The sequence below is a fragment of the Pempheris klunzingeri genome, chromosome 15, assembly GCF_042242105.1.
Source record: "Pempheris klunzingeri isolate RE-2024b chromosome 15, fPemKlu1.hap1, whole genome shotgun sequence".
NCBI lineage: Eukaryota > Metazoa > Chordata > Actinopteri > Acropomatiformes > Pempheridae > Pempheris > Pempheris klunzingeri.
Genome location: NC_092026.1, coordinates 14,529,478 through 14,541,477, shown reverse-complemented (window position 1 = coordinate 14,541,477; position 12,000 = coordinate 14,529,478). Strand labels below are relative to the sequence as shown.

The 12,000-nt window shown below is 41.0% G+C and overlaps 1 protein-coding gene across 1 annotated transcript in view; it reads left to right on the top strand.

Moving 5' to 3' along the window:
* The window catches only part of brinp2 (bone morphogenetic protein/retinoic acid inducible neural-specific 2), a 99,864-nt gene extending 88,869 nt beyond the window's left edge, over window positions 1-10,995 (top strand). The window contains exons 6-8 of the mRNA XM_070845317.1: window positions 4,247-4,469; window positions 9,105-9,411; window positions 10,174-10,995. Of these exons, the coding sequence (XP_070701418.1) occupies window positions 4,247-4,469; window positions 9,105-9,411; window positions 10,174-10,995 (1,352 nt within the window). The remainder of the gene's footprint in view (window positions 1-4,246; window positions 4,470-9,104; window positions 9,412-10,173) is intronic.
* Window positions 10,996-12,000: the final 1,005 nt, after the last annotated feature.

The following is a 12,000-nucleotide window of genomic DNA, read 5'->3' as shown; positions in this document are numbered from 1 at the left end:
AGGTAGTTGGAATGGAGAGTTGGGACAAGAAGATAGAGCATATTATAATATGAGCCAGATGGGGGCAGTCACAACTGCACCTTTGTGACTTTAGCTCAGACTTTCAGTCATACAAAGTGTCTCTCTCTTTCTCTTTTATTCAATAAAATCTCAATTTTAAGGATATTTAATATGCTCCAATCCAGCTGCTAATGCTTTTGCTTTCCTAAATAATGCTGCTTCTTAATAAAAAATACAGTAGTTGAGACACAAATTTGCAAATTTGGTAATAGATTAGATTAGATAGACTTTATTGATCCCCCATTGGGGGAAATTCACATATTACAGCAGCAACAGAGGCAGGGGCAACACAAGCAGTAACAGAAAGAAAAAGAAAGAAAACTTTCATAATAATATATATTATAATAATACTTTCAATGTACTTGCATCCTGTAATTGCCTCCCTATGTTTCAGGCTGAGTACATCTTTCCTGTGTCTGATTTGAAGTGTGTACTCATGCACAAGGGATAAATGCATGGACCTACCGATGCAGAAGCGCTGAACTCTGACAGCAGCTGCAGCCACTTGCTGTGAGCACAGCTACGCTGCTCTCTGTGGTTCTGACACTGAAACACTGCTTGTGGCAATGGAGAAGATTTTTTTTCCTAAGCTGATGCTGAGATGATTGAGAGTGTCTTATGTGCTGCAGACTGTGACAAATTAATAATAGAACTGACTGGACTTGACTATGGGTGTAGCTGTTCCTGTCATTTTTGCTATGGCTGTGAATTTCTACCTAACTAGCTCTACTTTTCTACAGTATTTTCCTGATGAGTTTATGGTCTCAGTCAGTGGCTTCAACTCTTCTTCAATACAGAGGGATGTTCATTTAGTAAATTATGGTCACATTTAGAGAAAAACAGATGATAAAGCAGGCTATGCATTAGGGCGGGACTACTTTGTGACTGACAAATGAGAGACCTAACCAATCACAGGCAGGGGAAAACTCACTGCGTGCGTCACTTTTGGCTTCAAAATCAAGATGGTGATGGCTGTTATACCGAGATGGTGAGGCTTCAAAACAGCAGTCCACAAATCAAAGTGGCTATATCCGCTTCTTATATTCAGTCTATGGATAAAATAGCTTCTCAGTGTGTGTTTTCTGCCCCCAGTGGTTGATCTGATCAGAGACCTGTCTTATTAATGTGCATATCATCACATAGAACTTTACCTTTAAGCTAACGGTCTCTTTAACTTTTTCTCAAAATGTCACTGACCTGAATGCAGCTGAGTTCAGTTTAAAATCACGGTCAGTTACCACAGTTAGTTTCCACAGTTCATAAATAAAAAGATGAATAGTGCAGAAATAATAATGTGAATAAAATGGACAAATATATTGTCATAAATATTATAGGACATGTTACCACACAAAATTTGGGAATATATATATATGGAAAATATTTTTAAACTTTATTGACATTCAAATTTAAACCAAGATTTAATAAAAAACAAAATTATAAATTAAATTATAATGTGACATTAAAGTGACCCTGACTGACCTCTGCTGGTGGACAATGCCTATCCAGCCAATACACTGTATTTCCTATTTTATTGTGGCGTTCAGCTTCACCTTCTTGTTTCAGGCCCCTTTACTTCCTGCCCTTGTGTGCGTTTCCGGCTCCTGTGGTTGTCTGCCCCACCCTGATTGTTTCCACCTGTGCCCCCCCTCCCTGGTGTATATAATGTCTGTGTTTTCCCCTGTCCAGTGCCAGGTCATCTTGAGCCCTTGTGTCGAGCGTTCCAGCATCCTAGTCAGTGTTAGTGTCTAGTTGAGAGTGTTAGAGTCTAGTCAGGTTTGTATTTGTCAGTAAGTGGTTTCGGATTGTGTCTGTCTTTGCTGCCTTGTCTTTGTTGATTGTGTTCAACAATAAACTGCAACTTTTACCATCTGTTTGCCCCATGTCGAGCGTTTGAGTCTGTCTTTGTGCGTGTGCCTCTGGTTTAACATGCCATACACAGTTACGTATGCTGTAAATACCATGATTATATTCACTCTACTCTTGCGATGGTTGTACCTAATTTTCTAAATCACCGTCTTTTTGTCCTTTAAACTGTTTAATTTAGCCAGTGGAGCTTTCAATAGTTTGTGAAGATCAGTAGAGGTAGCATTAAACAAGCACTAAAAACAGACCAGGTGAGGAAAGTGCCTAGCAAACGGAGTAACTCACAGTTAACGTTGCCCGACTAATTTAGCCTCATGTTGGCACAGTGAGGGGAAGAAATAAGAGATGCAGAAACAGACAGCAGGAACACGCAGCAAAAGAAAACCTTGAGAGAGAGAGAGCGAGAGAACGAGACAGATCACACCAAGGGAAGGGTGCAGACATACACAAAACGAAGGATGGAGAGTGACAGACCATTGTGTCATCTGGGATCACTGAGCACTGTAATAGGCTTGAGTCTCATCAGCTGGGCTCAGCTCAGGTCGGCTTGCCTGCAGATTTCCTCGCTGTCTCCTTGCCAACAACAGCACATGGGAGTGTGATTCTCCAGCAGACCCAGAGCAATCCTAGAAGGTCTCACTTAGCTGGCTTTGGGAGAAAAGAAAATAATAGGTTCAAGTTACCCAGAGGCTTCATACTGGCGTAATATTTGCCCACTGGTTCATAATGGAGCTACAGTGATCTTAGCACGGAGCGCTCTTGGCAAACCCAACACAGGATAGGATACGAGCTGTGTCTTCTGGGCCGACTTTATTCTCGGAGAAATCGTGCCCAATCTCTTTATGCTGGATATTCTACATACACACACACACACACTTGTGAAATGATAACCATTTGATTTGATGACACCATTTGAATTTCTCTCTTCATTTTTGCTGGGGCAGGAGGTGCTGTTCAGACTGAGGGAAAATCACAGTAAAATGTTGCTGTTTCTATACTTTTATTCAGCACAGCAAGAGGTCTGTAAACTCAGGCATATTTTCTTAAATCATAACTCAGGACTCTTGTGCGATAACACCTAAAGCTTTTCTACATTAAATAAAAATAATCTTATCGAAATGTTTTTTGTTTATCAAGTGGGCGAACTATCTCAAAGTGGCCTTTTTCTTTTTTATGTTTATCAAATTTCAAAGCAAAATACAAGACAGCAAATTGCATAAACAAGACAATTTTATGACTCGTCTCTACTTGTACTGCTATTGGCATGTTTTATTTACAAAAGTGAAAGTACTACTGCGTTAATACACTGCAAAAGGCGACGTAAAGAAAAAGCTACCTATTCACATAAATGTAATTTTACTCATTATTGGGAGTGCTACTCCACCTGTGAAAACAGGTACATCGTGTCTTTTATGGCCTTGGAGGGAGCTTTCTAAAATCAATAGGGTTATCATAGAGTTAAGAGGGTTAAGAGACTGCAAGTTTAATACTGAAAGACAAAGGGTACAGAGTATGAAAGATGCGAATATTTGCCAGGCAAGTATAATGAAAGTCTGTGCCCCTTTAACGTGTTCATTTCACCTTTTAACTGATCCACTACTTGAGATTGGGGGTGGAGCTCGAGCCTGTCAAGCCATGCCATCATGGCTTTATAATTCAAAATCCTGTGTTTCAATAAGAGTTTGACTAACAGCTTTGTGCATTGTTTGCTCTCAGTCTTGCTTCGAGAGCTGCACAACTTGCCGTGAATTTCACCTAGAACAGTTTTTGGAGCGTTTGCATTTTAGAGGGGAGCACCAGAAATCAAAGAGAAAGCTATCACCACTTTACCATATGCTTTCATTGCTCTATTCAGCTTGTGATTGTGGATTTTTTCTTAACTTGTTTTGGCTTTCAAAGAAAAAATGTTGACGTAAATGATGATGCCCATCTGCATGTGACACCGTGGTGTTAACGAATCTGATAACTAGAGCTTCTAAATGATAATGTTGTAAATGATGTAACTGTGAGTACGACGAGCTTCTTCTGGTGAGGCGAATGAGTGTAACCGCACATTAAAGCACAGGTGTTTATTCAGTTATGGGAATTCATTAGAACATAACGACTTTCCTCTGTATTTTCATGACACATAAAACACCTCAAGCTCCTCAGTCGAGATGGGTGGGGGAAAATGGACTATGGTAAATTAGTTTGCCGTGCTCGAATAAGGTATTACTAACATGTAAATTACCTAAGAGGGTCTAATTTCGTTCTTTTTTCTCTATCTTCACTTTCTCTTTGTCCACCTCTGTCCCCCTCCCTGTGTCTGTTGAACTCTCCGCAGATGAATTCAAAGCCTTCCTGAAGCGCTTGCCCACCGACCGATTCTTGAATGTGTCCACGATCGACAAGTTCTGGTCGGGTGACTTGACCCTCCAGAAGCGCTACGCCCAGCTGGAGTCCAGCACTGCCCTGGTCCTAGGCAAAGCCCAGAAGATCGTCAGGAAGCTGTTCACCCTGAGCAAACGCTGCCCCAAACAACCTTGCATCAGTCTGCCCAGAGAGAGGTAACCCACTGGGATACATTGATGGGGAAAAAACTAAATAAGGAGGGCATAATTAAACATCACTGGGAATTTTGGCGGGTTCTTTGCACTGATTCACTACAGCTGTAGGCTCTCTAACAGCCTGCCTCAAGTGGGACACATTGGGAAAACCCAGAGCTATCTGTCTGGAAAGAGCTCAGCTTTGAATTTAGCAAAACCCCAAAAGTTATGCACACAGGAAAGCGGGATACATGCCAGCAGAGTACACAATTGCTCCCTTTAAGCAGATTCCCATCCAAAATGTATTTGTAGATTGCTGGCATTGTGATTTCAGCTGTTTCAGCTTTGGGCCGTCTCTCCTGTCAACAGATTGCACAGTTGTAAATACTATGTCTTACTGTTTAACACTGTTGGGCATTATAACGGAATAGTAGCAACACTATGTTGAGAGCAGTACCCTGCATGTACCTGAACCACTCCCAGATGTAGTGTCTGTAATGTCAATATAGTGTGGCCTAGCGACTACAGCACGCAAAAGGATTAAATCTGTTTAGATACTGTAGTGACTCAAGCAATTACTGAATGCCTTTACATTTGCTGTAGCCTAACAGAACTAGTGTCTAGTGATTGGTATTGGTCTTTCCCTCAAGGGTGTAAATGGATACGAATACATTATTCACATATGCAGCAACTAAGGCCATTGCAGAAATTATTACCCAAAATGTGCCTAAACCAAACCTTAACTATAAAGTCGTCACATCATAGAACATATTTATTCTTTCATTATTCAGTCATATTCATCAGTGACTTATAATGATTCTGGAAGGCACAGAGCAATTGTCTTGTCCTGCTGTTTGGGGCATGAGAACAGAAACTCCCTTCTATGTGTCATTCTAGAGGTCATGCACAACATAACCTGTTGTTTAATTTGAAGGGCTTGGTGCATGCACACTACTTCCTCCATTGGCACTGACTGTCAGAAAGGGTGTAAATCAAGGTGCACACCTGTCCAATATAGATGTAATTCCTAAGGAAACTGGGCTCGATTTTTTTAAAACACAAATATACAGGCATTCAGAATTGCGGCTACTGTTGAGCATTCACTGCCAGAGCGGCTGAACAGACAAAGAAGAAAGCACCACTGTTGTTGACACAACCATCTACTAATAATTTGACAGGTTAACTGACTCCCTTTGCCTCAGTGAATTCTACACCTACGGTTGGCTTCTGAGTTAAATAGCCTCACGATCTTTAGTCAGCTGTCATTACGTGACACTTTAGTTGCTATGCTGAGGGCGAAATGAAGACATGCTTGTGAGACGCAAGTGTTAAGAAAGGAAAGGCAGCTGAGTAAGAGAGATGGGAACAGCCAGAGAGAGAGAAAACACAAGAGAAAGAAAGAGACATAGGAAGGAAAGACAGTCAGAGAATGTAGGAGACAGAAAAGAGATGCGATGACAGGATGGAGACTAAGAGAGATGGAGGGGAAAAGTGTGGAAGAGATGAAGGGTCTAGTTACCGCTGGTGGGGGCCTGTGTGGAGTAAGGTACGTGGTATTGTAGCACTCTGTAATCAAGTCTTCTCCGGGTCTGACAGCTCGGCACTTGTTTACAGAGGACTTTAATTTCCCTGACAGTCCTTTCCTTCTACCCATCACTCCATTCCTACCCCTTGCACTCTGCCTCACTCCTTGTCTTAATTTCTTTCCCTCAGTCAACTCTCTCTCTCTCTCTCTCATCTGTCACTCAGAGTCTTAACCCAGTTCGTACCAGCAACAAGTTATCGTGGGCTGCTCAGCTGCTAAAGCTCTCTATTTTCTTGCACAAATCCATTTGTTTTATCATCATTCATTTTTGTCTATTTACACAGGCCTGAGGGGAAGGAATTGCTGGAGCATTTGGGCAATGTTGTGTGTGATTTCCTGAACTTAGCCTGGGGATAGACTCTCTGCAGAGCCAATTTTCAGTCTGAACTTGTTGCTACTGTTACCGCTCCAAAGTGGATGGTAATTTATGTATGTCTGCCTTTTCATCTCCACTGTCATACCAAACACCCACCCTTCTATACAAAAAGGTGTCAAATTGCTATGGATTAATAATCCCATTTATAAATAATATGGAGAACACTGACTTAGATTTTTGCCTGTGGAAAATGGCATTCATATGGAATATATGGAGTGTTATGTAGGTGGGTCTGCCGTGTGTCTTGCTTGCGCCCCCGGAACAAGATGGTCTCCAAAGCCCCCCTAGCCACGCAGTCCAACTGGCCCCCACAGGTTGCTGATTGGCCGTAAGGCAGAGACAATGCATGTTCCATTTCTGAACGGCAAAAGAGCTCTCCTGTCCTACACACGAGAATATATAAAGGGCAGCCCCACTATCAAAACTCAGTCATATTGGAAACATTATCTCATTCCCAACTTTGATGCTTTGAAGTTGTCCATGAAAAATGGATAGCAAAATCATTATATAATTATCTTAACATACACTTCATCAGATTTACATACATACATACAAAAATACATACTGGAACCTTAAAGAGCTCAAACATCGGCCTACATAGATCTACACTGTTGCCCATAAAGTTGGAATAATTGTTCAATACCCCCAATTTTGTTAAAGCCTGAATCCACAGTTTGCAAAGGTTAATTGTGGTTTAAGTTTCACTGTGATATGTTTGGAAGAGTTTGATCAATAAAGTTGAGAAGATATACACTTTATTTATCAAGAATAAATCACATCATTTCATGAGAAGAGGTAAAAAACATTTTATTCCAACTTTATGGGCAACAGCGTAGTAAGCAAAGTAATTTACGTTGTCTGTAAGGTCCAGTTTGTGGCCAAGTTGATTCACTATGAATCAATCATTTCCAACCCGTTTGACCTCTCCTGGGACATGATAGAGTGCAAGTAGATTTTTTTACGAGCTTCATTTTATTGAAGGCCCACTTGCCTCCAGCCACAGTCACAGGCAGAGAAACGAAAATGCACAGCAGGTCTCCATAAAGGTTCTGTAGTTCAAGTTGATAAAGTGAAATTCAATACACATTGTTACATACTCAGTATGTATGTACTGTTACTGTGACATAATTAAATGAAAAGCTAAATAATTACAACATATTTTTAATGTAATCATGACAAAGTAAATGTATACCTAAAAAGGAAATCCCTATTACAAAATGTAATATGTTTCACTTTACTTTTTTTATTTAGGAATTTTATATCTTTTATACATATAAGCAACTAACAATTGAATAATCAGAATCAGAATCAGCTTTATTTGCCAAATGTTTGACCACATACAAGGAATATGACTTTGGTTTTTCTGCTGCTCTCACGTACTGACATATAGAGAGAATCAAGGACACAAAAACAACAAAGCAAACAAGCATAATGGAATATATAGTAGATAATGATAAGTTACTTGAAACATTATTTAAGTCCAAGCTGATTGTTCCAAAGCTCTTCTTTTGACCACAATATGCCATAGTCAAACTTTAGCAGTCACTGTTGGGGATTCAGTTCAATTGAACTCCAGGGTAAAGACATTTGCTGGATCACTTAAGCTTTGAGTAGGCCTGCTGTGAACCAATGTTTCATTCTCACTCTTGTGCTCTAAGCTTTTACTTGGAACATGTTAACCTGTCCCATTAATGCCTTGATCTTTTTACTTTGCTCTATGATTATCCACTGGCACTTTTGGATCCTCTCTAATCTCTCTCGGGGCAGCCGCCACGACAGACTGTGGTGCAGCTTCTCACACTTGGGCTCTTTTGCATCTATCATGTGATCCTTCCTCTCCAGTTGTCTGTGCTTGGTGGTCAGTTGTTGGGTGATGATGAGCATTATCATTATTATTATTATTATTATTAATGCTGTTGTTAAAAAGGGAATAGTAATAATACTGATCCTAAAATACACGTTTTACCCATTAACCCTACACTTAAAAGTTGTGAAAGAAACATATTTTTGCTTTTAAAAAGAAAGTGGTAGAGAATTCCAGAGTAGGACCATAATAAGTGAATAAGTGAATAAGCTGATTTTGAATTTATTCTGAAGTGTTGAGGAGACCTGGTTAGTTTTCTCTCCCTTATTTGGCTCCTCTGCAGCACCAACACCTCAGCTACCATAGGGAACCCTGCAACTGATAAAATGCAGTACAAATTATATAACTGAATATCAATATGGACTGTTTTCAGTTAAATAATTAGAATGGGAAATTAAAAGGTTTATGAAGCTTTATGTTAATTAACTATTAGCTTTATTATTTTTATTTCTTTTAATTTGTCAGACCCTTGACCTAAGATAAAAGATGCTTGTCAGTAGCGTCTTAGACACAGATCTCACACTCTGGTCGTAACATTTTCAGTCAAACTACAACTGCTTTGGTACTTTGCCAGTTGGGGTTGCTAATTGCAACATAAAACCAAGCAGAACGCAAATGCTTGTTGACAGAGTAGAGAGCCAAAGTCCTGAGTCAATGATGCTGATGCTGTGGTCAGAGGTGAAACCAACTTGAACCTGTCAACCAGTGAAACTTTCCAACCTGCTGTTAGAATACAGAGCAGGTAACTGTTTAACAAGTAATTTGTGTTGGAATATGCTGCACACTATACAAAAATGCATTCTTTTGTTTTCTTCTCTTTCCCCTTTGCAGGTCCGTTGGGTTTTGGCTCAGCAAGGCCCAGTCTCTGTTCTACTGCAATGAGCACGGAGTGCTGGGTTCCTTCTCTGAGGAGGTGATGAGCTGTATCTGCCCTGTGGAGCAGCCCACCTGCCAAGGAGTCATTCCCTGCACTATAGGCACCTCCTCCACCTCCTGCTCCTCCTGTGCCACTGACAACGCAACCCGCTGTGGATCCTGTCACCACGGCAATGTCCTCCATCTCGGTTCCTGCCGGCCGAGCATCGCCGCATCCCTGGACCACTATCTGAACTTAGACTTGGACATGCCTGATGCTGAGGTTCTCAGAGCTTCTTATATATTGCATTCCATTGGTTCTCAAATATCAGTAAACCAAATAGTACAGCACCTCTGACCATTTATACCATAACACAAATAAACTGACATACTAGACACATACATACCTCCAATAATAACAGACAACCACATGTCTAAATGTGTGGATCGCAGTTTTGCAAAAAAACCTACAATCTCTCATAGAATTGAAAATTCATTATGCCATTGGTCCTATAAGCCATATTCATGTATCGCTTTCATTAATTCATCCCATCTCAGACTCAGAACGTACTAAGCATACAAAATTATGTACACAAGCTAAAAATAAAAGCTCTGGGTGGTGAGATCAGTCAAGCAAACAGTGTTAGGGACAAGATGAGAGTTTCAAATGCAGGTATGGCTCAGAATCCATTTTACAGTGTCTGCAATGAGGCGAGACACGCTTCGTAAAAAGGAAGGTAACAGATCTTAAAAAAAGAGGCCACTTGACAGAATTTACACATAAAGGTCAGCGCACCCTTCATAAGGAGTTCTTCATCTTCTGTGGCTCTGGGGGAGTCTGGGAAAACACGATGAAGTCATCAGGGTTTTAGCTTAGCTTGGATATGAAGATATGAACACAGAAAGAGTGTGTTACAAACTGGAGGGCATACAGTACATGTATAGTATATGTGCTTTTAGAAGTAGTGTATATGTGATATGTCTATTATTATCTCTCTGCCTGTAAGAGTGAATGTGATCTCATAGTTTATTAATCTCTCTTCAGGTAAAGTACCTGCTTCAGCGACTTGACAGCAGAATAGAGGTCCACGCCATCTACATCAGCAACGATGTCCGTCTGGGAAGTTGGTTCAATCCTGCCTGGAGGAAGAGGATGTTGCTGACACTCAAGAGTAACAAAAATAAGTCCAATCTAATCCACATGTTGATGGGCATTTCTTTCCAGATATGCTCGACTAAGAATTCAACACTGGAGCCTGTGCCTGCGATTTATGTGAATCCTTTTGGGGGAAGTCACTCTGAGAGCTGGTTCATGCCAGTGAACCAGCCTGACTTCCCTGACTGGGAGAGAACTCGACTGGACGCTGTCGCCACAGCACAGTGTTACAACTGGACTCTATCTCTGGGCAACAAATGGAAGTCCTTCTTTGAAACAGTGCACATCTACCTGCGAAGCCGCATAGTCACAGATGATCCAACAGTGAATGAAACTCTCTTCTATGAACCTCTGGACTTGGATGACCAGACATCCAACCTGGGGTATATGAAGATCAACACGCTGAAAGTGTTTGGATATAGCATGCACTTTGACCCTGAGGGCATCAAGGATCTGATTCTCCAGCTGGACTACCCCTACACACAGGGCACACAGGATGCCGCCTTTCTGATGTTGTTGGAGATGAGAGACCGGATTAACCGGCTGTCTCCACCTGCGCCGCAGCCTCTCGACCTATTTTCTTGTCTGTTGCGCCACCGGCTCAAGCTCTCGGCCGGAGAGGTGGCTCGCATCAAGGACTCTTTGCAGATCTTCAACTCCAAGCTTCCCAATGCTTCTCCTGAACCTGAGTTGGCCCAGCTGTGCAGCTAGCAAGCTGCACACACAAGTCAGAGGTGAGGAGTTTCAGAGTCGCTGCTTCAGGGACATCCTGAAGGATTAATAGAACATCCAACTCTAAAGGCTGACTGCTGGGCTTTTCTTATGGTCAACCTTGACTGGTTTTCTGGTGTCACCTTTTTATCATAAATTGCTACCAGAGTCCTTTGATGAACAGCTGAGTCATGTTGTGGACTCCCATGCTGGGAGAACAGCTGATACTTGGACTTTCTTTCACAGGCTCTACTGTACTAGCTTGGAGGATTACTTTTGCTATTACTGCCCTGCTTTTGGCAAACTGTAGGACTTAATGGAGCTAAGAGACTCGCTTACACAGACCAGTTTTGTGATTTGGAACTTCAGAGAGCCGATGTCATTAAGTATACCTAAGACCTCTGCCTTGCAAAGATAAAGGCGATTTTGATATGTAAAGATGAACTCTAAGGGGTCTTCAAAAATGAGTTACTGGAAGAGGATATCCCCTTTTCTAACCCTATTTTCTTTGGCTACAGAACAATCTTGTGGGAGGGGAAAATGGGATAATATTATATATGTGGTGAATGAGTTGTTATGTTATGCTTAACGGTTTAAAAATTTGATAATCCTGAACCCTGTTACTGTCTTTGGATATTTCTTTTTAATCCCTGCCTTCCATTTTATCTGGCATTTGAAAAACTTGTAAGTATCTATGCTTAACATCTGAGTGAGAAGCCTGTTAGTGATGTTCTGTCCTTGGTGGTGTGTCTATACCAAAAGAAGGTGAACACATTGGCAAAGTGAATGACAAAATATCTTAAATGTTGAGTTAATTTTTTTTTAGCTGAAAATCATAAAGAAAACTTCTGATGTGATAACAAAAAGGTCTGCGGATATAGCGCTGTAAATAACGCTCCATCTAACCCCAGGTGTGGACAAGTGCACATTGCTTTCTAGATAACCAAGTGCAAAGACCAAAAAAATGTTTATAACAAGACAAACTCATGCCTTATATGGAGAGTC